This window comes from Pseudochaenichthys georgianus, chromosome 21 (genome assembly GCF_902827115.2).
Source record: "Pseudochaenichthys georgianus chromosome 21, fPseGeo1.2, whole genome shotgun sequence".
Lineage (NCBI taxonomy): Eukaryota > Metazoa > Chordata > Actinopteri > Perciformes > Channichthyidae > Pseudochaenichthys > Pseudochaenichthys georgianus.
In genome coordinates, this window is record NC_047523.1 from 2,618,241 (window position 1) to 2,642,131 (window position 23,891).

General features: G+C 41.4%; 1 protein-coding gene and 1 long non-coding RNA gene across 3 annotated transcripts in view; both read left to right on the top strand.

Moving 5' to 3' along the window:
* Positions 1–3,529: 3,529 nt before the first annotated feature.
* Positions 3,530–4,697, top strand: LOC117466911 (uncharacterized). The gene is made up of 2 exons (XR_004554312.2): positions 3,530–3,811; positions 3,903–4,697. It is a non-coding gene; the product is annotated as an uncharacterized lncRNA (long non-coding RNA).
* Positions 4,698–5,843: 1,146 nt separating this feature from the next.
* Positions 5,844–23,891, top strand: part of ifngr2 (interferon gamma receptor 2) — a 25,684-nt gene continuing 7,636 nt past the window's right edge. The window contains exons 1-6 of one of the 2 annotated variants that reach the window (XM_034110182.2): positions 5,844–5,997; positions 14,617–14,731; positions 15,179–15,348; positions 15,619–15,764; positions 17,602–17,743; positions 19,169–19,311. In XM_034110182.2, coding sequence (XP_033966073.1) covers positions 5,958–5,997; positions 14,617–14,731; positions 15,179–15,348; positions 15,619–15,764; positions 17,602–17,743; positions 19,169–19,311 — 756 coding nt within the window. In that variant the 5' untranslated portion in view covers positions 5,844–5,957. The remainder of the gene's footprint in view (positions 5,998–14,616; positions 14,732–15,178; positions 15,349–15,618; positions 15,765–17,601; positions 17,744–19,168; positions 19,312–23,891) is intronic. The other variant, XM_034110183.2, reaches the window with a different exon arrangement.

Genomic DNA, 23,891 nt, shown 5'->3' on the forward strand with positions numbered 1-23,891 from the left:
ACTCAACTGGCTTTAGATAAGCCAGTCTTTTATTAGTTTATATGTGCTCTGTTGGCAGTTCTTTGTTAGTAATTCTATCGCTCGAGAATGATCAATAATGGGATGATGTTTTGAAACCCTCAGTTAGTATAGCATTAGCTGTCTTATCTCTGTTGGGATGACTATAGTTGTCATTAAACCTGTAGATGTCATTTATTATATTATAACACTGTTTCTGCCTAGTGCTTCTCTTTGTAAGGGCGTTTATATTTGTGCACATACTTAATTCATTTTGGATGCAAACCCGCTGATAGGTAGTGGGTATTGTCCACAGTAATGACTGTTACATGTCTGATATGTGTAATGTGTATTTGTAAAGCGCTTTGAGCACCTGGAAAAGCGCTATAATAAAAATGTAATTAATTTGATTTGATTTTGATTTGATATACTTTATTAATCCCCGTGGGGAAATTGTTTCTCTGCATTTGACCCATCCTAAGAGGCTTCTCAATACTCAAATTTCCCCTCCTCGACTCCCCTCCTCGAGACTTAGTCCCGCCCACAGGAGATGCGAGCGGAGGACCGAGGAGGGGAACCGAGGAGAGAGGAGGGGAAGCAGCAGACGTTTAAAGAAATGAGAACTCCTCTCCTCTGAGCGGTCATATTAAAGCGACGTCCGTTCATTATGACGTGGCAACAGCTGCATCAGCTGTCGAGTGTTTTGTCATATTTTATAATCTCTGTTAGATCAGCTGAACATTGTTCCCCCACATATTTACCTTGAATTAATTGAGAGTGCGGTATAATGAGACAATAACAGGCTACAGATGCGGACACACACACACAAATATATTTATATAAATATATGCAATTTAAAGTATGAGAGCACTCTCATAATAACGTAACACAATCAGAGACTGGATATATCCCCCCCCTCTCTCTGGTCGCTGAAATGGGGAATTGAAATTACGGGCCAAAAGTTGTATTTGCAAGTATTAAAAGTAAGCAGAGGACACCAAACCAACTAAGACCTGTCTGTCCGCCGCATCTGCGCACACACTGTACCACACACACACCTACACACTGTACAGGACACACCTACACACTGTACCACACACACACACACACACACACACACACACACACACACACACACACACACACACACACACACACACACACACACACACACACACACACACACACACACACACACACACACACACACACACACTGTACCACACACACCTACAGCTCCTAAAGCATAATCAGGCTACAGCCGTTGTGTATTTTATTATGTGAAGCACTAAATGGTTTTAGAAAAATATCGACTCTTTGTTTGTATATATCTACTAAACTAAAGCAAATAAAGAGAGTAGGTCTGTTATACTGAGTGATATTTATTTTACACACTGCTCTGCTTTCTGCAGGGCCTCACAGCTGTTCTCACTGTAAACATCGCGTTGCGATGAGAGCAGTTTCTAAAATAATATCCAGGGGATGCATGCAGAGCTGTCATTGGCTGAGATAAGTCCGGCCGTGCGTCACGCCTCCACCGTTCCCGGAAATGCATCCGCGGAGGAGCCGTGGAGGAACCATCAGTGTATCCTCGGTTATAGCTCCTCCAGAGAGCCTCCTCGACGCTCGATCCTCGGTCCTCGGTGTGCATTTAGAGAAATGAGACGTCCTTCAAAATGGCGCGCTGAAATTCATTTCCGGGTCACTACCGGAGGACCGAGGAGTCGAGGAGGGGAAATTTGAGTATTGAGAAGCCTCTCTAGTGTTAGGAGCAGTGGGCTGCCATTTTGAACAGCGCCCGGGGAGCAGTGTAGGGAACGGTGCCTTGCTCAGGGACACCTCGGTAGCACTTGGTCTTGCCGGGACTTGAACTGGTGACCTTCCAGTTGCCAAGCCAAGTCCCTATCGACTTCGCCACCACCGCCCAATTATTAATAATATAATAATTATTATTATTATTATTATTATTAATTTATTATTATTATTATTATTATTATAATATTGATGAATGTTGCTATTGCTATAGAAGCTATCCTCCACAGATGCACAGCAGCTCCCACTCCAAAGTGGTATTGAGATTCCAAAATATCAAACAATTTCTTTAAAAAGTCATTAAAGTAAAGTTTCTGCTCTGCGGCAGAAAACAAATGATTAAACTTGACTTTTCCTTGTTTAGTTTGGAGGCCATGCTAGGAGCCAGATTTCATTATGGAAAAAACATTAATTAAGTAATTATGGATGAAGGCTCTGCTGCATTTAGGTGCCAGTAAGCAATACAGTGAGTATGCAGTTGTAGACCTCAATTGAATCAAGCCATGATTTATATGAATGAAACCATGCCTTTTCCTGGTAACACATTTTAAAGTGTGTCCACCTAATTAAAAGTTGTATGGTCCAGCTATCTGATCATGCATGGTAAATGCAGATGGTTGAAACCTGTTCTATAGGGTCAAACTGAAGTCAAGTCAAAGTCAACTTTACCGTCAATCTTTCAGTTTGTGTGTACAGACAGAGAGATCGAAATACTTGAAGAATTGAACTTGAAAATTGTGTAAACTGTGTAAACCCTGGTTGACTTAGCCCAATGGTATTCTCGAAAGCCCCACGGACCCTTCAGCGGGTCCGAAACCACAACATCTGCAAGAAACAGTGTCTGAGGGCTTCTTCAGATTTAATAAACTATGAATGTTTCATATCCATGTAACGGGAAAAAACTCAGCTCACTGATGATTTTTTTTATTTTTAGCAAAAAAAAACACAAGACTAACGCTGAGCGAAGAAATTCTAACCCCGTTAACACAGAACTCACGGTATAACACCCTTATTACTTATCGTAACTGCACATCCAACCCATCGATTAGCATCGTGAGATTACACAGATTCGATAGGTAGCTATCATCACTCCATGATCAGAACTCGCGACATGAGAAACAAAAACAGACATCACAACACATAGCATAGCCAACACGGCAATATGTCATACCTTTGTTGTTGTCTGATCAAAAGTTGTCTTCAATGGCATTAAAATGATAAAAACGCTGCTGAATCCATAGGTTAATCCAATGTGTCTGTGTCACTTTGAAATGATTTCTGATAATCCATCAGCAATAAACCTAGTTTTAAGTTTTCAGACTTCAGAGTGTAAATTAGGCTTCGCTTTGGGCAAACTGCGTGCGCATAGCTATCACTTCCCAATGGTAACGTGTGTCGAAATTCCCCTTCGATTCTATTGGCTCTAACGGTTGAAAAGAGATGTCAATCATCACAATTGACCAATAGGTTCCAGAGAAACGGCAAATACGCCCATTTCCACCCAAATGATCCCAGAGGTGGAGTTTCTTTTGCTAAACCTCTCTAAAAAGGTAAAATATCACTTGTTTTGCATCAATCTTGATACAGGGTATTTATTATATGTTGTACTTTGGATTCCTAAAGCTTTTAGTCTACCTTACTGTAGCAGGATGAGAGTCCTAATCCCTTGTAAAGCATATTCTCCTCGTTTGGCTCTTGTGAGCGTGTCGCCGCCAGGGGGCACCCTATAAAGGGGCAGAGGTTTCTAGCTGGCTGTCTCTTGTTTGTTGGTACACAGACCCGCCCCACTTGCGTGTTTGCCGTGTTTGCTTCCGCCACCGATGCAGGTATGTTGCAGTGGCATTGCTTGCTTCAGGAAAGGTTCTGCAATTTACCAGCGTATTGATACTTAGCCCTGCTTTACCTCACCTAGTGGAGGATCCTCCGGGTGCAGCCTGTCAACGCAGCCATAAAAAGCATGAAGCTCTCCCCTCTCTGCGTTATCGATAGGAAAGCCTGATCGGTATGTGCGCTGTACGGCAATCTATTTGGTCAATCCACCTCATTACTTTTATTGATATTAATGCTGTATTTGTATTTATTCATAAACCTAGGGCCAATCCAATGGTTAAGGCACATCTGATGTTTTGCTTCCCCGGAGAAAGTACGTGTATCGGCAGTAACGTCACAACTGCTGTCGAGCCTGCCTGGATGTTTGGGCTACCGTTACCACATTGTGGTTCCTGATTGCTGCTTCTGGCCAGCGTTGCGTCGCCTACTGCGGAGGCTCGCTCACCAGTTAAAGTGCTGCTTTAACTGCACGCCTTCCTGCTGCCTTGCTTGGGCCGACACTCGAAGTGTGGACGTCACTGAACCCTGGGGCCAACTCCCTCTATAACTTGCTTTACTTACTTACTTTGGCCAACTTGATTTAAACTTGATTTTAAATTAGTTTGTTTATTTTATTCTAGGTAATTGTTTATTTTTGTTTAACTGAACCTTTTCTCTTTTGATTTGTTTTATTCTTAAATGTTTATCTGCTTATGAGAACATATTTGATATTGTGTTTGTTTATAACTTTGATTTACTTATTTAGCCCCCATTAACTGTTTCCCTACTTAGTTACTGAGAGCTGAAGGTGCTGGTGCTGGTGTCCAAGGTGGTGGTTTTCCTCTTTTGTGTGTGATGTGCTCCCCAGGCATTTGATTTCCTGCACGTATGACTGGGGTGATTTAAGTTTGGTTTGTTTGGGGATCCTTCCACTCACTCGTCGACCCTATCCCCCCACTGGTAAGCCTCAGGCCCTAATTCATTTCCCCCCTTTGTGCTACAGTCCTGTGACTGTATTTAACTGCATTTTAACTAGTGACTTGTGCCAAATAAAATTGTATATTTTTGATAACTTGAAACCGCGTCTCCTGCTCCATTAGTATTCAAACCTATGTGTCCTCTCTATAACTGAAAGCAGTGTTAATATTTCCTTGGGTGAAACTCCCAAGGTGGCGTTGTCGGAATTGTGAATGGTGTAATCAAACCAACTTTAACAAATACATTCACCTATCCTCCCCTCTGCGGCTACTGCTACCTTACCATCATCCAAGGGTGGTTTTCACTATAAGTAAAAAGAAATTTTGGACGGACACTATAATTTACAGTTTTTTTTACTATGTTCAATCTGAATTGACTTTAAAATAAAAAACATCGATATTGATTCTGACTTTTCTACATCCAACTCACAGGTGTCTCATTACTTTGAGAAAAAAGATTATTAATTTACCCCTTTTTAGAAGTGAAGTATTGTATTGTCATTTGTTGTGGAAAGGTCATTTTCGAGCCTGCTGAGACCTGAAAACAGGCTTGGGGCTTAACAGGTGTGGAGTTGCGTCAGATTGTTTAGGAAGATTCCAATCTGAGGGAAATTACCCAGAAGAACCCAACTGTCAGCCATGAGAAGAGCCGTTTGAACTCTCAGAAGATAAGGAAAGGAGCTTCAGCTTTCCTTTAGTATCTCCTTTAGCCTTGGACCATCCTATGCGAGAATAGGATAATTGCTGTCCCACAGTAAAATGGAACTTTAAAATGTAAAAAAAATAAAAAATCTTCCCGGAGGAGCATGCTCCTGGAGCCCGTTTGGATCTGAGGTCCAACCCCCACACACAATTAAACGTATATGGACAGAAAAAGGGGAACTATATTCGACTTCTGGACTTTGCTGAGTCCCGGATGTACATGGACTGTTTGTATAAGTATAGTACAAACACATAGGTGTTGAAGTAGCCTACTCATGACATTTTCATACTACAGTGTACAAATATTTGTTACATGTAAAAGTCCTGCTTACAAAGACTTGAGTAACAGTACAAAAATACTGCTGCTCGATATCTTTACCTATAATGTGATATCATAGTTTATGTATTAGTTTCTTTATATGTTGTATTAGTTCATAATGTGAATATGTAAAGTAACTAACTATAACTACATACATAGGTAGGCTATATAGGTACAGTGAAGCTCCATAGAGCTCCCTGTGGTTTCTTAAGGGACGTGCCAGGAAGTCTGCTGCGCGTGCCCGTGAGTCACGTCTGAATTGAGGAAGTGCTTCGGGTCTTGGTTATACAGACAGATAATGACGGCTGTGTTCGAAAACGGTATGAAATGACGCTGTCACGATGCTTCTCGGTGTCCTGTGCATTCTAGTCGTCCCCCAGGGTAAGTCATGACTTAGCTTTAACCATTTTAACTAACCCTGTGCTGGCAACATCCTGTATCCTCACTTCACCCAGGCTAACGCTAGCTAAGCAAACAGGCTCCCTCCCTTAGCTCTAATCACAGCCGTGTTTAAGGAAAGAGCTGTTAGCTAGCTATTCACTGTAAAACTACACAAGCTCTAACAATATGTCAGGGTTTCCCACACATAGACTTTACTTGGGCGGGCCGCCCAGGTATATTAACGGCCACCCAAGTATATTTCGCGACCCATTTAGTTTTTTTTTTTCATCCGCGGCATTACCACGACGCAAACTTTTGGACAATGATCCCTCGCTCTCCGCCTCCTGTACCCAGTCCCGGACTGGCCTGGCCTGTTAAGTGGCCTGGCACACACAGGGTGACTGGCTGTCTACATGATGTGGCCTGCCGACATGGCCACTGTCATACAGATCATAAATCAAAGCCCTTGATTGGTCTCTGTGTGCCATTCAAGCTCGGGATAACCTCAGCTCAGGTGAGGTGAAGGACTCTGAGCGTTTAGATAGTTAACTTAGTCTAAGTTCTCAGTGGGTCTCAAACGGTTTGGTCACCATTTATGTAAACACATATTTCCATTTGAGGGGGGAGTGATTAGTAAAATATGCATGAATAAAATTTAAAAAAAGTTAACTAGGGGGAAAAAGGTAAGATAAACTTGTAAAACTTGTTGAGAGCTAAAACTAGGCTTTGCTGCTGCCTCAAAGAGGAGAAGAGAGGACAGCTGAGCTGAGGACAGCCTCAGGTGAGGCTGGTTCAGGAGCTCAGACACACAAACAACTATAAATGAAACAAAAATAAATAAACAAGTTTCAGTGTTTTTTTCTTATTGGAAATTGTATGTATATATCCTTTATTTAACCAGGTAAAAGACTCATTGAGATTAAAATCTCTTTTCCAAGAGCGACCTGGCCAAGAAGGGCAGCATGTAAAAAGTTACAACAGATAAAACACAGACATGACAGGCAGACAAATACAGCTGTAAAACACAAATAAAATGGCACAGTCAATATGCGAAGTAAAACAAACTATTAAAATCATTCAAAACTGGCAACATTTAAAATTATTTTAGGATATACGAGCACTCACATCTACCAATGGTGTCGTGTTATCTGTCCTTTAAGATGGACCTGAATTCCCCCATAGTGATGACATCTGAGAGTTTCAGCTCCTTCTGTACATTGTTCCAAGCTGTGGGGGCCGCATATCTAAAAGCTGTTTTACCCAGTTCTGTTCTCACTGTAGGAACCAGCATCTGAATCACATCTTGGGAGCGCAGGCCATATAGACTTTCTCTTTGACACATATATGTGCAAATGTAGGAGGGAACCAACCCAAGCAGAGATTTATAAATAAAACCCAACCAATGGGAAAGTCTGCCAGCAGACAAAGATGGCCAATTTGCAGCAGCATATAAAGTGCAATGGTGTACTCGATATCCACATCCAGTGATAAATCGTAAGGCACAATGGTACACAGTATCCAAGCTCTTTAGGCACTGGTCAGAGGTGTTCATGTATAGCAGGTCACCATCATCTAATACAGGTAGAAACGTTGCAGATATCAAATGTTTCCTTGTCTGAAAAGAGAAACAGGATTTATTCCTGTAAAAGAAACCTAATTTTATTTTTAGCTTTGAAACAACATTTTCCGTGTGTAACTTGAAAGACAAGTTCTGTTCAATAAGAAATCCCAGATATTTGTAAGTAGTGACCCTCTCAATGTCAGTCCCTTGTGCAGTACAAATCTTGGGTAGATTAGATGGTAATTTATGCCATTCAAAAATATCATCACTTTGGATTTTTCAGCATTTAATACCAACTTTAGTTGATATAAATGGGTTTGTATGACATCAAAGGCAGACTGGAGGAAATCTAGACTTTGCTCTATAGAAGCGGAGGAACAATAAATAACAGTGTCATCTGCATAAATATGGTAAGAAGCATTTTCTAAATTATTACATATATTATTTACATATATGGTAAAAAGAATGGGTCCTAATATGGAACCTTGTGGCACACCCTTTGCTATCGGGAGGAAGGAAGAAAAGGACCCAGAAAATTGGACGCATTGGGTTCTCGCTGATAAATAATTTAAAAAACAACCTACAGTATGCCTAGATAAGCCGATACTGTGAAGTCTTTCCGTCAGGATGATATGATCAACTGTGTCAAATGCCTTTGACAAATCAATAAATAGAGCTGCACAATACTTTTTACAGTCCAATGCCTCAATTATGTTGTTCACCACTTTAATAGCAGCAGTTGTTGTGCTGTGTTGTTTTCTAAAACCGGATTGGTGTTCTGACAAAATATCATTTATGTCCAAGAATAATTTAAGTTGTTCACTGAGAAGCTTTTCGAGGACCTTCGCTACAACACATAATTTTGAAATTGGCCTATAATTATTAACAGATGAGGGATTATTACATTGCATTGCATTTAGCTGACGCTTTTATCCAAAGCGACTTACAATAAGTGCGTTCGACCAACAAAATACAACATGAAGAAAACAGAATCATATAAGTACATCAGGTTTCATAGAGCAAAAACATTTCAAGTGCTACTCAACTGGCTTTAGATAAGCCAGTCCTTTTATTAGTATATAAGTGCTTTGTTAATAGTTCTATTGCTCGAAGTGGAGTCGAAAGAGATGAGTTTTCAGTCTGCGCCGGAAGATGTGTAAGCTTTCTGCTGTCCTGATGTCAATGGGGAGCTCATTCCACCATTTTTGAGCCAGGATAGCAAACCCACGTGTTTTTGCTGATGGGAACTTGGGTCCCCTTCGCAGCGATGGTGCAGCGAGCCGTTTGGTTGATGCAGAGCGGAGTGCACGTGCTGGGGTGTACGGTTTAACCAAACGGGATCCCCTCCTTTCAGTAAAGGAAGAACATATGCAGATTTCCATATGTTAGGAATCTCATTGTTGGAAAGAGTTAAATTAAAAAGATAAGTAAGCGGCTCAGCTATAAAGTCTGCTGCTAATTTAAGAAAATGAGGAGGGAGTTTGTCCGGACCTGCCGATTTGTGTGGATCCAGATTCTGCAATGCTTTATGGACCTCTATCACCTCGATAAAAGTAAAATTGAATGGCTGAGCCATGGAATGGGATGAAGGTGGTGAGGAATCAACGTTCTGTCCAGGGCCCGAATGTAGGGACTCAAACAAAGAACCAGATGAAATAAAATGTTCATTAAAGCAGTTGAGAATGGCCGATTTGTCAGTGAGGGTTTGCGAGTCTGTAACAATGCAGGCTGGTAATTCATTTTTAGTTTCTGTTTCAAATGAGTTTTTTATTACCTTCCAACATTTCTTTGGATCATTTAAGTTACTAGTAGTATTAGAAATGTAGTACTTAGATTTAGCCTTTTTAACTAGGAAGGTGAAATGATTTCAGAGCTGTCTAAAAACAATCCAATCCACTTGGGATTTCGATTGTCTGGCCCTTGACCAGGCAATATCCCTTTCTTTTAGAATGCTGGCCAGTTGAGGACTGTTCACCCTAAATTTGCGGAAAGGAGCATGTTTGTTTATAATTCTAGTAAAAGCCTCGTGAAAATAATCCCATGCCAGTTCAACATCACTAATGAGAGAGATCTTGTTCCAATCAAAATCCCACAGGTCATGAACAAATGTTTGCTCGCAAAAATGTTTCAAGTCACGTTTAAAAACTATTTGTGGTCTTGTTTTTGGAAGCTTAGCTTGCCTGATTGTAGCTATAGCGCAATGGTCACTCATATCATTTACAAAAATACCAATATCCAAAAACGTATGAGGCGCATTTGTTAAAAATAAGTCGATAAGAGACGATTTATCTTGGTGTTTAAGATTAGGACGAGTTGGGCTGTTGATAAATTGCGTAAGATTAAAAGAGTCACAGGTTGATTTAAAACTATCGGAGACAGAGGACAACCAGTCCCAGTTAAAGTCTCCAGCAATTAAAATCTCCTTAAAATCCAAGCAAGATAACTGATGACTCAATGATGATAAAGCCTCAATGCTTGCTGAACGGGGTCTATAGCACCCTACAACAGTGATAAACTGACCATTAAGAAGTTCCAATTTCAGCGCAAGTAGTTCAAATTGTCTGCTAAGAGACACAGATGATTGGATGGTAGCATGGAATTTTGTTTTTACATAAATTGCAACACCACCACATTTTCTGGGACGGTCACAACGAAACACATTGTAACCCTTAATTGCAATGTCTTTGTCCGTGATAGATTTCTTTAGCCAAGTTTCAGATAAAACAAGAACATCAGAATCAGAGGATTTTGCCCAGATTTTCATGTGGTGCATTTTAGGAAGTAGACTTCTGACATTTATGTGGATGATACCAAGACCCAACCTTGCTTTAAAATCATCAGGGGTACTCAGACAATTAAAATCTGGTCCAGGGTTTGGATGAACATTTCCTGATAAGAGGAGCAGGATAACAATGAAACATTTCCTTTTCACCCAAGTTGTTGTTTGCATAGATTCATTATATAGGCATATTACTCTCTTTCCACCATAGGAATATGAGTTCATTGAAAACAACCAGTTATAAGGACTAACAAGACGAATGAGACAAGGTAGAGTAGATGTTATTGGTTATGGCCATGATTTTATGATTATTGAAATGTATACAGTTATGTTTCCATAGATCTAGTCTCTTTATTTTCCCCTCAAAATGCACCAGATTGATGCATTTAGCTCCAAAATACCCCCCTAGAGGATTTGAGGTCCACCCCCAATCATATGCATAGGTTCCTAAATACATTTACAATTTAAAGCTTTTCAAAATAAAGCATTTAGCATCAACGTTAGCCGCAGACGAATGCTAACCGGAAATGTTTTCACAATAAAACAGTTTTAAGCTTACTGTATGTTTAAACTAAATTACGTCATTAAACATTGATTTTAATTTCTTACAATACCATGGTAATATCTGAGGTACTGAGGCATATATCATAGTAATATCTGAGATACCATGGTAATATCTGAGATAGCATGGTAATATCTGAGGTACAGAGGCATGCATCGTAGTAATATCTGAGATACCATGGTAATATTTGTTTGTTTTGCCCTGTTCTTCCTTGTAAAGCAACCTTGGTTCTCATGAAAGGCGCTATATAAATCCAAGCTATTATTACTATTAATAATATCTGAGGTACCATGGTAATATCTGAGGTACTAAGGCATGTATCATAGTAATATCTGAGATACCACGTTTTAGTTACTTAAAAAAAGGGCTCCCATTATATTAATGCCCTTATGCTAATGTGAGGAAATAAAATGGCGGCTTCACAAACACTTTTCAGAGTTTTACGGGCCATGGTTTGCAATTCGCCCAGCAATCAGAAATTGGAACCTTTTTCTCCACAGGAAAGTACCTTCTCTCTAGCAGGGAATAAAAAGGGGTGAAAAGGTTCCCGAAAAAAACAACAATATCCCAGGAACTATCGGAACTATTTCTGGGAAAAGTACTCCGGTGTGAAAGCGCCTTATGATCAGTGTTGGGACTAACGCGTTACAAAGTAACGCTGTTATTTTGGCAGTAACTAGTACTCTAATGCATTACTTTTTAAATTCAGTAACTCAGTTACCGTTACTACATGGTGCGTTACTCCGTTAGTTTTTTTATATAGTCAACAGCCAGGTGAACAGAGATGAGAACTGTACTTAAGTACAGTACTTGAGTAAATGTACTTAAATACTTCCTGTGTCACATGCGGAGACGGGCTGTGGGCGTGTTTGTGTTGTTTACTAACAAGACTATCATGGCGGCGGCGGAGCTCAAGGCTGAAGTCGAATAGTCCATTTAGCTTAGGAACCTTCCTAAAGGAGTGAAATGACCCGGAAGTCCCTCAGTGGCAGCCATGATAAGTGCCGTTCGAATTCTCTCGAATGATGAGAATTATAGGAAAGGAGGTTTCAAACTTCCTTTATAACCTCCTTTAGCTTAGGAACCACTGGACCTCCCTAACCGGCAGGAGAAGGGAAAATGCTGCCCCACAATGCCTTGCAGCCGCAGCATTTGCCGTCACTCAACAGTCGGCCGTTCACGGAAACAACCGATTATGACCGAGAAATGATATCATGAAAGTTACGGTGCTTATTAAGCATTTTAAAACGTAGGTGGTAAGTTGCCAAAGTGCTATTATAATCAAAAAGAGAAATATGAACGTTAATTTTCACTGAAATGATCAAATAAAGTCAACATTTCAGTCTTTACTGAGCTGTGTGGGGTTTGTTCAACTTTTAAAAGATGTTTGAATGGTGATATACACAGTGATAGATGTTAAGGACTAACGTTTATAATAAATACATCTGTATTGATTTTAAGATCTTTAGTTCATACAATCATACGTATTGGGATCATTTGTATTAATGTGGACCGGAGGGAGAGGGGGACGAGCATAAGTTTCACTTTCCTGTTTTATTTCAATTCCAACTTTGGTCCTGAAGAATATGTTTCTCTGTTGTCCCCGTTCATAAAGCAAAGCAGCAGCATCAGAGCACGGAGCAGAGTCTCTAGATGAGTTCACAGTAGTCCCTCGTTCTTATTAAACATCCATGTTGTAGTCCGCTGTATAGAAAACTGTAGTTTCCATAGTTCCCCCACAGCAGCAGACGCACATTCATGACGTCCGCTGGCGCACGTCGGATAGTGAAAGTGCATTCGGATTCTCTAAAGTACCGCAGTCTCTTCTCCTAAGTCCTTTTGAATTCTCCTATCCACTATCCCTTAACCCCGTGACGTTTCACTCAGAGGTCAAGGAATAGACGATAGGGTTAGAATTTAGGAGCTGATTTGTAAACTATCCGACTGCAGCCCAAGTCTAGTTTCTCCACCTGGAGATATTCTCACTATTTCACTTTTGTCGAGCACAAAGAAAAGAAAGTTTCTGTTAAATGTAAGTTGTGTCCTGGCGGGTCAAAGAGCCTATCTACTGCCCAGACCAGTCATTAAAATCTCTTAAAACATCTGCAAAAACAACATGCTGGGACGAAGCTAGTAGCTAACATCACAGAGACTCAGCCGACGCCACTCCACCTCCACCTGCACCTAAGCAACAGCGGCTGGATTTTAACCGAGGGACTGCTAGCCAGGGAAAAGTCGATAAAGCCATTGCACGGTATGTTGTAGAACACATGCAGGCTATTGCTACAGTGGAGTCACCCGCTTTCAGGGAGCTAGTTAGCATGATAGCATGTCCGGGCGGCACACGGCATATGAAACGGAAAACTTTTTCCAACTACCTGGAGAAAGAATATACAAAAATGTAAAGCCAGCTAATATCGATGCTATCCAGATTGCATATAATGCATGTCAAGTTGATCAACAGATTGTATTGTTCTCCAATGCAATAACAGTACTGAAATGAAGGCTATGCACTCTGCGCAGCCTGCATGCGCTGCTGGCTTCCTCCAAGTTTACAGTAAACAAACTGGTGGTGTGACCAATGGCCATTTACAATTATTAATACTATTACTATTATTAGCATTAGTCTATATTTTGGTTGAAACTAAGCCAGGAAAAAAACATAAATAATAAGAAAAAAATATATAAATCGAATTTTAACAATAATCTTCGATTATGGAGACTGTAACGAATAATCCAATAATCGCTGGCATCCCTATCCGATACAATTCGGTTGCTCCGCCTCCCCCACATCTCTAATTGGTCGATTTCACTCCTAAGCGAATCAGAGAGTCCGTGGGGAGGAGTTGTGTTGGTTGCTCACTCACCTAGGTGTTCTTACTGGTTGGATTCACTTCGGGTCGGGCCCAACACAGCGAATCAGAGTTCTGGGAAAAAGTATTTTTCTTCTGAACAGAGCGTGAGAGCCTCGGAAGTAAACGAGGACAGAGTCAATCTTTATCTTGCACCTGAGTTCACTCCTTTACTTTCGTTTGAATAAATCCTTTTAAGCCAATTTCTGATGTGCATTTTGTAATTCAAACAGAAATGGGAGACTACAGAATAAACAATAAACAAATCCAGAATAGGCGGCAGAGTGTGACGCTGTGATTGGTCTAAATGTGGACGAATCACAAATCACATGTGAACCTGCAATGTTCAAACCAACAGATAGAGCCAGAAATCTAGGTGTAGTCATGGACTCTGACCTGAGTTTCAACAGTCACATTAAAACAGTTACTAAATCAGCCTACTATCACCTAAAGAACATATCTAGGATTAAAGACTAATGTCACAGCAGGATCTGGAGAAACGTGTCCATGCTTTTATCTTCAGTAGACTGGACTACTGCAATGGTGTCTTCACAGGTCTCACTAAAACATCTATTAGGAAGCTGCAGCTGATTCAGAAAAGTTATCTTTCGATCCCGTTTGAATTGAGCCACGTGATGACACATGATGTTAGTCAATCTTAAAAAAATAATTTCCATGTCTAAATGAACAATTCAAAAACGTTTTATTTGTGTCATAATTGCAGACAAGTACTAACTCCTACAAAAAGCTCAGATCTTATGACACAATGTGCCTTTAGCTTAAGCTAAGTATTAAGCCTGCTTCATAAAGTGTTGAACATCCTCTTATCTGCCTCTCTGTTCACGTCCCTCCCCATGTGTCCCAGTGTTTTCTGAAGCGCCTCCAGCACCCCCACAGGACATCCAGGTAGATAACTGGCTGCTGAGATGGAGTCCTGACCCTGACCACGGAAATGTCACCTACACCGCTCAATACAGCAGGTGAGCTCTGATGGTGGGGGCCTCATGCGGCGTGCCGATCTACCCCCTGCATGAGGAGCGATCAGTACGATTCTCTTGTCTGTCACATCTGTTAAGATTCAAAGGCTTTAATGCCATGCACAATAGCCACAGTGCATTTGTTGGCAATGAGCTTCTCAAGTCCCAGGCTCCTCCAACAGCGCAACATAAAGTAATATACATACAAGAGGAAGTAAAAGTGCAGTATAAAAGTGCAAGTGACACAATAATGCAGGTAAAATGCAGGAATATTGATTATTTTTCCTTTCTGTAGAATTATACTTTTTCCACTAAATATCCATATATCTACTATTTATAGACAGTTTATTATTTGTTGTGAAACAGCTCACAGACAGTCCTTTTCTTAGTAGTTATCATGACAGTTGCATCATGACAGAACTAATGGTTTCTCCCGTTTCTGTTCCTCAGCTTTGACAGTTGTGTGTGGACAGATGTTCCATACTGCGTCCATACATCTTTAAATTCCTGCAATGTCAGTTCCATCAAAGCTAGGAGTGAGTACGGCTGCGTGATGCTGCGTGTGCAAGCAGAGAGGCACGGGCAGAAGTCCCCATCAGTCCAAGCCTGCAGCACACATGGTAAGAGCACCACCTACCATGTACAGAGGGCGCTGTGGATCCCCATGAGAGCATTGTTCACACTGGCTCAGTGCTGCCAACCAGATATGTTGATATTAAATGGTGGCCTATGTTCTATACAATTCAAATGTTGGTTAGAGGGAAATCTTTTCAGTGGACATTATAAATAACAGCAGACTTTAGCATGAAGAAATCCTTTCAATTCCCAAATACAGTAAACACTGATCTCCGTCTTGATTTGATCAACACCTGTTTGTTGTGCTCTTCCAGGTCACCTCTGCACTCCGGACTTTATTCTCACTGCGAGTCCTGGCTCCCTCACTGTACATTTGAGTAGGAACACCACTTTTCTTCGGGAACATGCCGACCATGCAAAGTACAGGGTTTACTATGGCAAGAAAGGAGAGGCCCTCCAGGTGAGGAACCTTGTCAGTTGTGGCGCATTTCCACTACAGCGCGGTGTAAGCGTGCCGTGCCCGGCCCGTGTTTGGTTGCGTTTCCACTGGGCGTAGTTCCGGCTAGCGGGTACTTTTTCACAGTTTTTCTGGCTCTCCAAAATCGAGGTTCTTTCCGGGCCAACAACCGGGCTGAGTATGCTAAACTAGAGAGAGAATCGCTGGCAACTACAACAACATTAACATATTTGACCGTGATTTAATTGTAATACACGTTTCAAAATGATGCCGAAGTAACAACATACTGATACCGGTTAGTAACAACCATGAATTAATGCTTTGAGTCTGCAGACAGACGGCAGAGAAACACCTTTTAACAAATGCGTGTTTTCTAAATGGAGATCGGCTAAGCTAACGTTATATATGCTCCGATCGTCCACACTCACAACAACGGCCTCCAGACATAAATAAACCAGCGACTGTGTTCTCCATGACACAGGCAGTCTGTGGTTTGTACTCGTTTAGCTTTAGTCTAGTTTTGAACAGATATGAGGAGCTGTGAGCTGTGAGGGCTAACAGCTAACGGCTGTGTTGGTTTTGTGTTTCGCATTGAAGATGACGTCACGGCTCCGCCTACACTGCGTTACTATAGTTACTGCCCCAGCTCCTAAACTGTAATGGAAACGCAGCATAAAGTGAGCCGTGCGAGGCCCTGCACCATTAGACTCCTGCTTTTGCTACCCGTTTCACTTTGTAGGTCATCTAAGATTGTTGTCACACTAAGCTGGTTCATTTTCGAACTGCTGTTTAGGTGTTAACATTTGTGTGAAGATCTCCTTTTACACTAAAGAAAAGGCTTAATCTCCTCTTCCTGTCGACAACAGCCAACATGAGATCAGCGTTGGGAAGGACAGACTTGCTACTGTCTCTGCCATCACCTGCCTGTGTGCTGTGTTTTTAAGCCCATTTCACGATGTATGATGATTAGTGTTTGGTAGTGGCTCATAAATGCTAACCGTGTCAACAGCTCCATTGACTAATCATGATAATTAATTATTGAATACAAGGTAGACAGTTGACAGGAAAGGAAGGGAAACAGACTGAGAACAAAGGTGGACATTGTGTTTCACAGTCAAGGCTTTGAATACCTAAATGATCTTTTTCGTTTGTCAAGAAATCCATCTTACTGGACAGAAGGCCAAAATGCAGAACACTTTCCAATGTATCTGGCTCAGTATGAGTCGTAACACAATTCCTCCAATTGGTATGGTTTTACTTAAGGGTAAACAGAGGGACTGCCTCCACATGGCGCCTGCTGAGCCAGAGGATAACAGCTAACAGTGCTATCCAAAGCGTATAGTGCTTGCAGTGCTAACAGCAGCAACAGTGTTTACACGAGGGGGGACCGCACGCTTGCCACTACATTTATAGACATTTTGAGCGAACTCGCTGTTTGAGCACAGTGCAGAGCTTGCCCTAACATGTGCTCACTGCGCTCAAATGCTAAACTTACACTAACTTACACTCACATGCACGAACATGCACCCAAATGGACTAAGGACGGAGTGTGGCCTAACCCCTGGAAGGAAGCAGGCTCGCCTGTTGTGTCGAGTTCCCTTCAGCAGGCATTTCTCTTCATTGTGTACAGAGTCCGGCAAACGCCATCACCATTTTATATGTTTATCGATGAAAACGAAAATGATCATTCTATCTTGTATCGCAAATATCAGTCATAGTAGAAATAAGTCATAATAATGGCAATTATATATTTAATTACATTTGTTCATCACTAAAGGAAATATTGGCCGCCTTGTATGTGTAAAATGCAGTGATATTAACGCTTTGCACTCTTATGCAGGGTTATAAAGATGGTCCGGCCTCAGTGACCATTGATGAGCTGCAGGAGGGACAGCGGTACTGTACTAGGGTGCAGTACCTGTATTTCACACACACCGAGGGACTGCCCACCTGTACCCAGTGTGCGCTCATCCCCGAGTCAGGTAAGGACATGGTAGCTTTTCAGCCATGCGAAGCCAGTGTTCAGGCATTAAAGAAGCACATTGGCCGCATTACTTCGGCTGGCTTCTGCAGGTTTCCAAAAAGGTTTCCCTGCTGTTATGGTTGTGCAATTTCAGATGAACATTCCTTGCCATGGAAGCTGGTATTATTTTACAGATTTTTAAATATTCCGCTGAAATGTACTCCTTTTGAGTATCGTATCACTATGTTGCCCCTTTCCCACCAAAACAGTTCCAGGGTCAGTTCGGAGCTAGTGCCCGATTAACAACCGGTTCTTCCTGTTTCCACGGCAGCAGGGCCGGCTCTCGTCTGGCTACTTTGGAGGGGGCACCAGCGCTGAGCAAAGTGACTAGAGCCACACATGCAAAACACACTTCTCTAAAGCCAGTCAACACTAACCAGGCATAGTGTGATGCTGTGTGTGTTTACCTTACTTTAATTGACCATCTGTTCTCTGTTATTTCCCGTCTTGAAGATCAGCACACTGCCTCATACGATTGTTGTTTTTTATTATATCAGCGGGCGAAGTCAGTCACCCGCTGGCAGGCTACACAAGTTAAATCATAATGAAAAATAAGCCGGTAAAATGTGCCTGTGGAAAACGGCTAATGCCACAATATGATAACAACCATCAGTCAATATAGTCACATTAGCTTAGGCTGCTATGCTAACATCACCTGTCTTATACCAGAGACACTTTAATAACAGTGTTGTGATGCCAAACAGCGTCAATTCAGACCGACACACATTCACTTATGGGGGGGGGATACTATGAATACTTTCCAGCGGACGCTGCCTTAAATTAGCGGTAGACTAAACTCTACCGTGAGTTAACGGTAGACTAAACTCTACCGTGAGTTAACGGTAGACTAAACTCTACCGTGAGTTAGCGGTAGACTAAACTCCGGTGGACGAGCAGCACTGCAGCGGTCGGTAAATGCCGCTGAACCACATTAATAACCAATGCACCACGGCACTCTGGAGAAAAGTACAAGGGTTGAGAAGTAGTTATTTAATTTAATCTGGCTTCGTACGATTAAAAGCAACACGATCATCGAAGAAATAAATCGGCAACGTAAACGGTGATGTCATGACGACGCAGCACCAGTCGGGCTCTGAGCGGTGGAAACACACCTGGGGCTAAAAAGAAGAACCGGTTCGGAACCAGAAACGCCAAAGCACGGAGCCTAAACTGGAACTGGTTTGATGGGAACGAGATGGAAATGTGGCTCTGAAACAGCAGCAGCAGCACTCAAGATGTCCTCCACAACATATCTTCATCTGTGCTTGTAATCTATTGGCTATGCAACATGAAAATCCTCTTCTGTAATGTGTGTGTGTGTGTGTGTGTGTGTGTGTGTGTGTGTGTGTGTGTGTGTGTGTGTGTGTGTGTGTGTGTGTGTTAGACTCCAGGCGGACAGTCACCATAGTCTCCTTGGTGCTTGTGGGCGTGCTGCTCCTTGTGTTTCCTGTGATAGCGTACTTCCTCCTCTTCCAGCGTTGGAGATTGAAGCGTTGGTTGCAACCTCTATACACGTTCCGAGAACACGTAAGCACAACCCCTCAATCACACTGTTTCAGACGGCGAATATACAATGCACACACAGCAAATCAACCAGCAGCTGGCTGGCCTCTCTCATTGAAACTGATTGGCTGCCAGAGATTAACATCTGAGCTTTGTAAGAATTGCATTTTTCAATTTGTCAATTGGACTGAGAGCTGTTCTGTTCAGAAAACTACTCAGAACCCCCCCACTGCCAGTTTCAGCAGGAACCGTTTGTTTGGCCGGTAAATTTTCATGAGGCTCTAATGATCCTAAATTAGATCGTAGAAAGATTAAATGACTACTTCTCAACCCATGTACTTTTCTCCAGAGTGCCGTGGTTAATTGTTTAATGTGGTTCAGCGGCATTTACCGACTGCTGCAGCGCTGCTCGTCCACCGGAGTTTAGTCTACCGTTAACTCGCGGCAGCGTCCGCTGTAAAGAATTCACTGTCTGACTGCCACACAGCAGCTGATAAATATTCCCCGAGTCTAGTCACTCTGCTCAGCACCCCTGGCCCGCCTCAGACATAAGCGCAACGTATTTGATCTATTTATATCTGGGTTCTTGACGGGCAGTCGAGCGGGGCCAGATAAGAACGGGCCGCTGCGTTGGAAACAGGAAGAACCGGTGCTTAATCGGGCACTAGCTCCGAACTGACCCTGGAGTTGCCTTGGTGGGAAAGTGTGAGAGAGGTTTTCTTTTCAGCAATGTTGATGGAAGGAATGGAGGCTGGAGTCCGCTTTATATCAAACACCTGAGTTTATTGAGAGCCACGGCCGGGAGCATTGGCAGGGTTCTCACACGACTTCATCATGTGATTCCCCAGCCAACACTGAAGATTACACAGAAACACAGCGCAAATCTACACAGATAATCAAGGAGGAGCCTCTATTTCGCGCGTCTTCTGATCGATAATCACAAAAACACATGGATTCAGAGACAAAGACAGTCTGTTAAAGTCCTCTGGCAGTTAGTCACAGTCCCCCAACAGGAAAGCGGAACCTTTAACCCTTTAACCTTTAACCCCCTGCTCTAAGTTATGGCAGACCTATGTGAAACACAAAATGCTTTTTGGTACAAACACACAACAAAATATTTCCCTCACAGATCCACGCTTTTATCAATTCATTGATAACCAATTAACATTAGTCTAAGAATATTTTCAGTCACTACTTGAATCAAATAAAACGTCCTCAGAGTTGGGTGGATTCCTCATTACATTAATTACATCAAAAGCAGAATAAGATTGGAACAGCCAATCACAATGGTTGATACAGACAACCATAATAGAAAAATCATCTTTCTTCAGTGTTTGATTTCTTTTGTCAAAAAGCACAATAATAACACATATGCAATACAAAAATATAATAGTAAAATATATGTTTCAAAAACAAGATCTTTTATCATTTATCCCTCAGTTAATCTCATTCATCAAACACAAATTCAAATTCAGCTTACATCTTTAAAGATTTACTTTAAGGTAATTACTTATTAAAACACAATTAGAATGTAGGATTATAAGAAATCCAATTGAGGTATAAAATCAGAATCAATAGGGATTCAGTTAAAAATTCACAGTTAAGGTATACATTCACAGTGATGAATCGATCAATCTGTAATCTGTAAAGGTACAGTGTCCTCAATCTTTAGCATTACTTTTCGTTTACTTCAATACACTTATTCAAGAGTAAGGCACTTTACTACATACATTTTATTCAAATACATTTGTTCAAAAATCTGAAAAGGAAAAGTTAGGCATTTTATTTCAACAACCTGAGGAAAGAAAAGTCAAAATATCTATTCGTTTGAAACCGTCAGGCAGGTAATTGTATTTACTGTATCAACAATGAGAGAGACTAGGCCCTCGTACTGTTAAGATTGCTCAGAGTCTGTGGGGAAAAGTTGTACCAATCCTCAGCCTCCTCGCTAATTCTGGATGCTATGTTCAGCTAACTAAACCAGCTTTCGTGAAAGGAATTGGGCTAAACATGGGAGAATGCATAGATTCTGGCATATTTTGGCACAGCAAACAGTTGCTAATATTGTGTTCATGTGCGTAGTCTAACATTAAACTTGCTGCAGAATTAGTTTTAGTTCGTTTAAAAGGAGTGATTTAAGGCCTTTTTGAAAAATCTACATCACCTGCTGAGTATTTAAGTGGAGTGGATAGAACATTTGTTTTTCTATCTAAATGTAGCATGCAGTAGCACCTGGATTGGGAACCTGGTAATCTGGTTTCCTCGTTGTACATTTTACCTGGTAATGATTAAGGATAGTAACATTGTCTGTTATAATATTAGAAATATCTTATTGTTCAATACATTATCAATCTGAAAATATCAATTAATTTATTTTGTTTAGTGTGAAAGTGTAATCTGATCTGACAATTAATTTATTTGTTTAGTGTGAAAGTGTAATCTGATCTGACAAAATATATTTGTCACCACTATGTAACACATATCTGTTCATCGGAAATATAAAAACAATCATTAATTGTACATCTGTAATCATATGGTCATTCAATTCAAATGTTATCTTTGTACAAGAGTTGGAAGAATATGTCCTCCTGACTCGTTCTCCTCCTCTCTTTATGACACAGAATGTCTGGTGTGTGAAGGCATCCTGATACTGTAGATTAGCACTGAGGTGCTGATTGGCTCAAAACTCTTCTTCCCCAGAGCACCATATTTCAAACCCCCCAATTGCTCTGCTTTTGTGGCTCATTCAGTGAGCACTTTATGATCTCCCAGTGAACCAGAGGCTCATCTGCCTGCATTCCTTCTGCTATCTGCTTGAGAGCAGAGCCTATTCCAAGTGGCACATCCAGATGCCACCCCCGTGATGGGAGAGGTTAGGAAGAAATCTGCCCTTCCAAGAACCATGGAGCCTCTGAAGCCATCGCTCGTCCTGCAGAGTTGTCTGTTTGGCGCCCCCCCGAGCAGTAAGATGAAGAAGCATCCCATCCCATCAGAAAGTTGAAGATTAGAATCCTCTCATCTCGAACGACCTCGTGCCTCCTTGCCCGTGGCTGGGGGTGCTCTCTGCAGCCAGAGGGTGTGACCCTCTCTCTCTGACCCTTGACCTTCAGAGCTGTCCTAGTGATTGGGTTAACACTTCATAGAGATGTTTTCCTGGGTGCAGACAACTCAAAGTAATGGATTAGCACATTATCATTCAATTACAAAAATACGATAGGCCCCTCAGAATTATTTGGGAGCCTTCCTGACACATGCACATGCATACATGTAAGGTTTGTGTTAGTCATTTAACCTGCAAGAATCATATACTCATCAGTCCAAAGCAGAGAAATGTTATTTTAAGTTAAATGTGAGCTAGTCCCTGTGGATATAACCCGTTCTCAATTATTCTAAATATTATATTAATTCACCATTTACCGTTTGATAAAAGATTAGTTTATCAGAAGTACATTTCCTCTTCCATAAACATAGGTTTGAGAAATGAATGTTTCAATATGAGATCAATTACTCAAATATAATTGACTCTCCCCTCCCTTTTCTTACATATGTCACATCATGTAATAACAACGTAGGAGTCTATTTAAACATGGTATCGTCTATAAGCTATTAATCGAGAAAACTCAGTATCAGCACGCAACTTGCAAATAACTCTTCTCTCTTTCCTATCCCTCTCTTATCCTCATCTCTCTATTCTCTCCTCCACATCTCTCTCTATTCTCTCTCTCTATTCTCTCTTTCTATTCTCTCTCTTATCCTCATCTCTCTATTCTTTCTTCCACATCTCTCTCTATTCTCTCTCTCTATTCTCTCTTTCTATTCTCTCGTCCACAGCTCTCTCTATTGTCTCTTACTTCAGTTAGATATGAAATAAAACATAGAAGTCCATGTAAGCATGGTAGAGGTCATAATCCATCAGTCGAGAAAACTCAGTATCAGCTGTGCGCAACTAACAAAAACAATTGTGAGAACCATATAGTATGCAGGAAATGCACACCTTTGTTGAGAAAAAACAAAACAAAAAAACAAAGCATCTCTGATTTGGGAGGAACAGCTTCAACCCCCTAAACATCTGAGTCACCACTGAAGGCATAGCATGAATGATAGTGGGCGTCTGAGGGTGTCTTTACTGAGAAATGTCAAACAAATTCCAAACCTTACATTTGAAAACAGGTTTGCATTCCTCCACTTAAGGTGACGTCATCATTGGAAACAATAAGAACAAACTATTTTGATATAGAATCTATAAATTGAATCTTTAGAGCAGAACAGAATGGTTGTATTTTTAGCCTAAGCTCCGTGCAGCCTCATGGTCTATATAATGTGAATATATGTAGTAGACAGTAACAGGCCCCTGACAACAGGCCTATACTAAAAATGGTAGGGGCTTTTCACAGCTTGCCAACCTGCAGGCATCCTCTGCATAGCAGTATGGATAGCCTTAAAAAACAAACAAACCCACTCTGTGGTAACGAGAATCATATTTCTGACCCCTGTGCCCAAGTGAAGCCGTTAGACTCATCTGACTGACCCAAGGGTTTGGAGCTGGTGTGACAGGGAGGCTTCCAAGTGTTCAGAGCAGACGTCAAGCTTTCAGTTCATGGCTC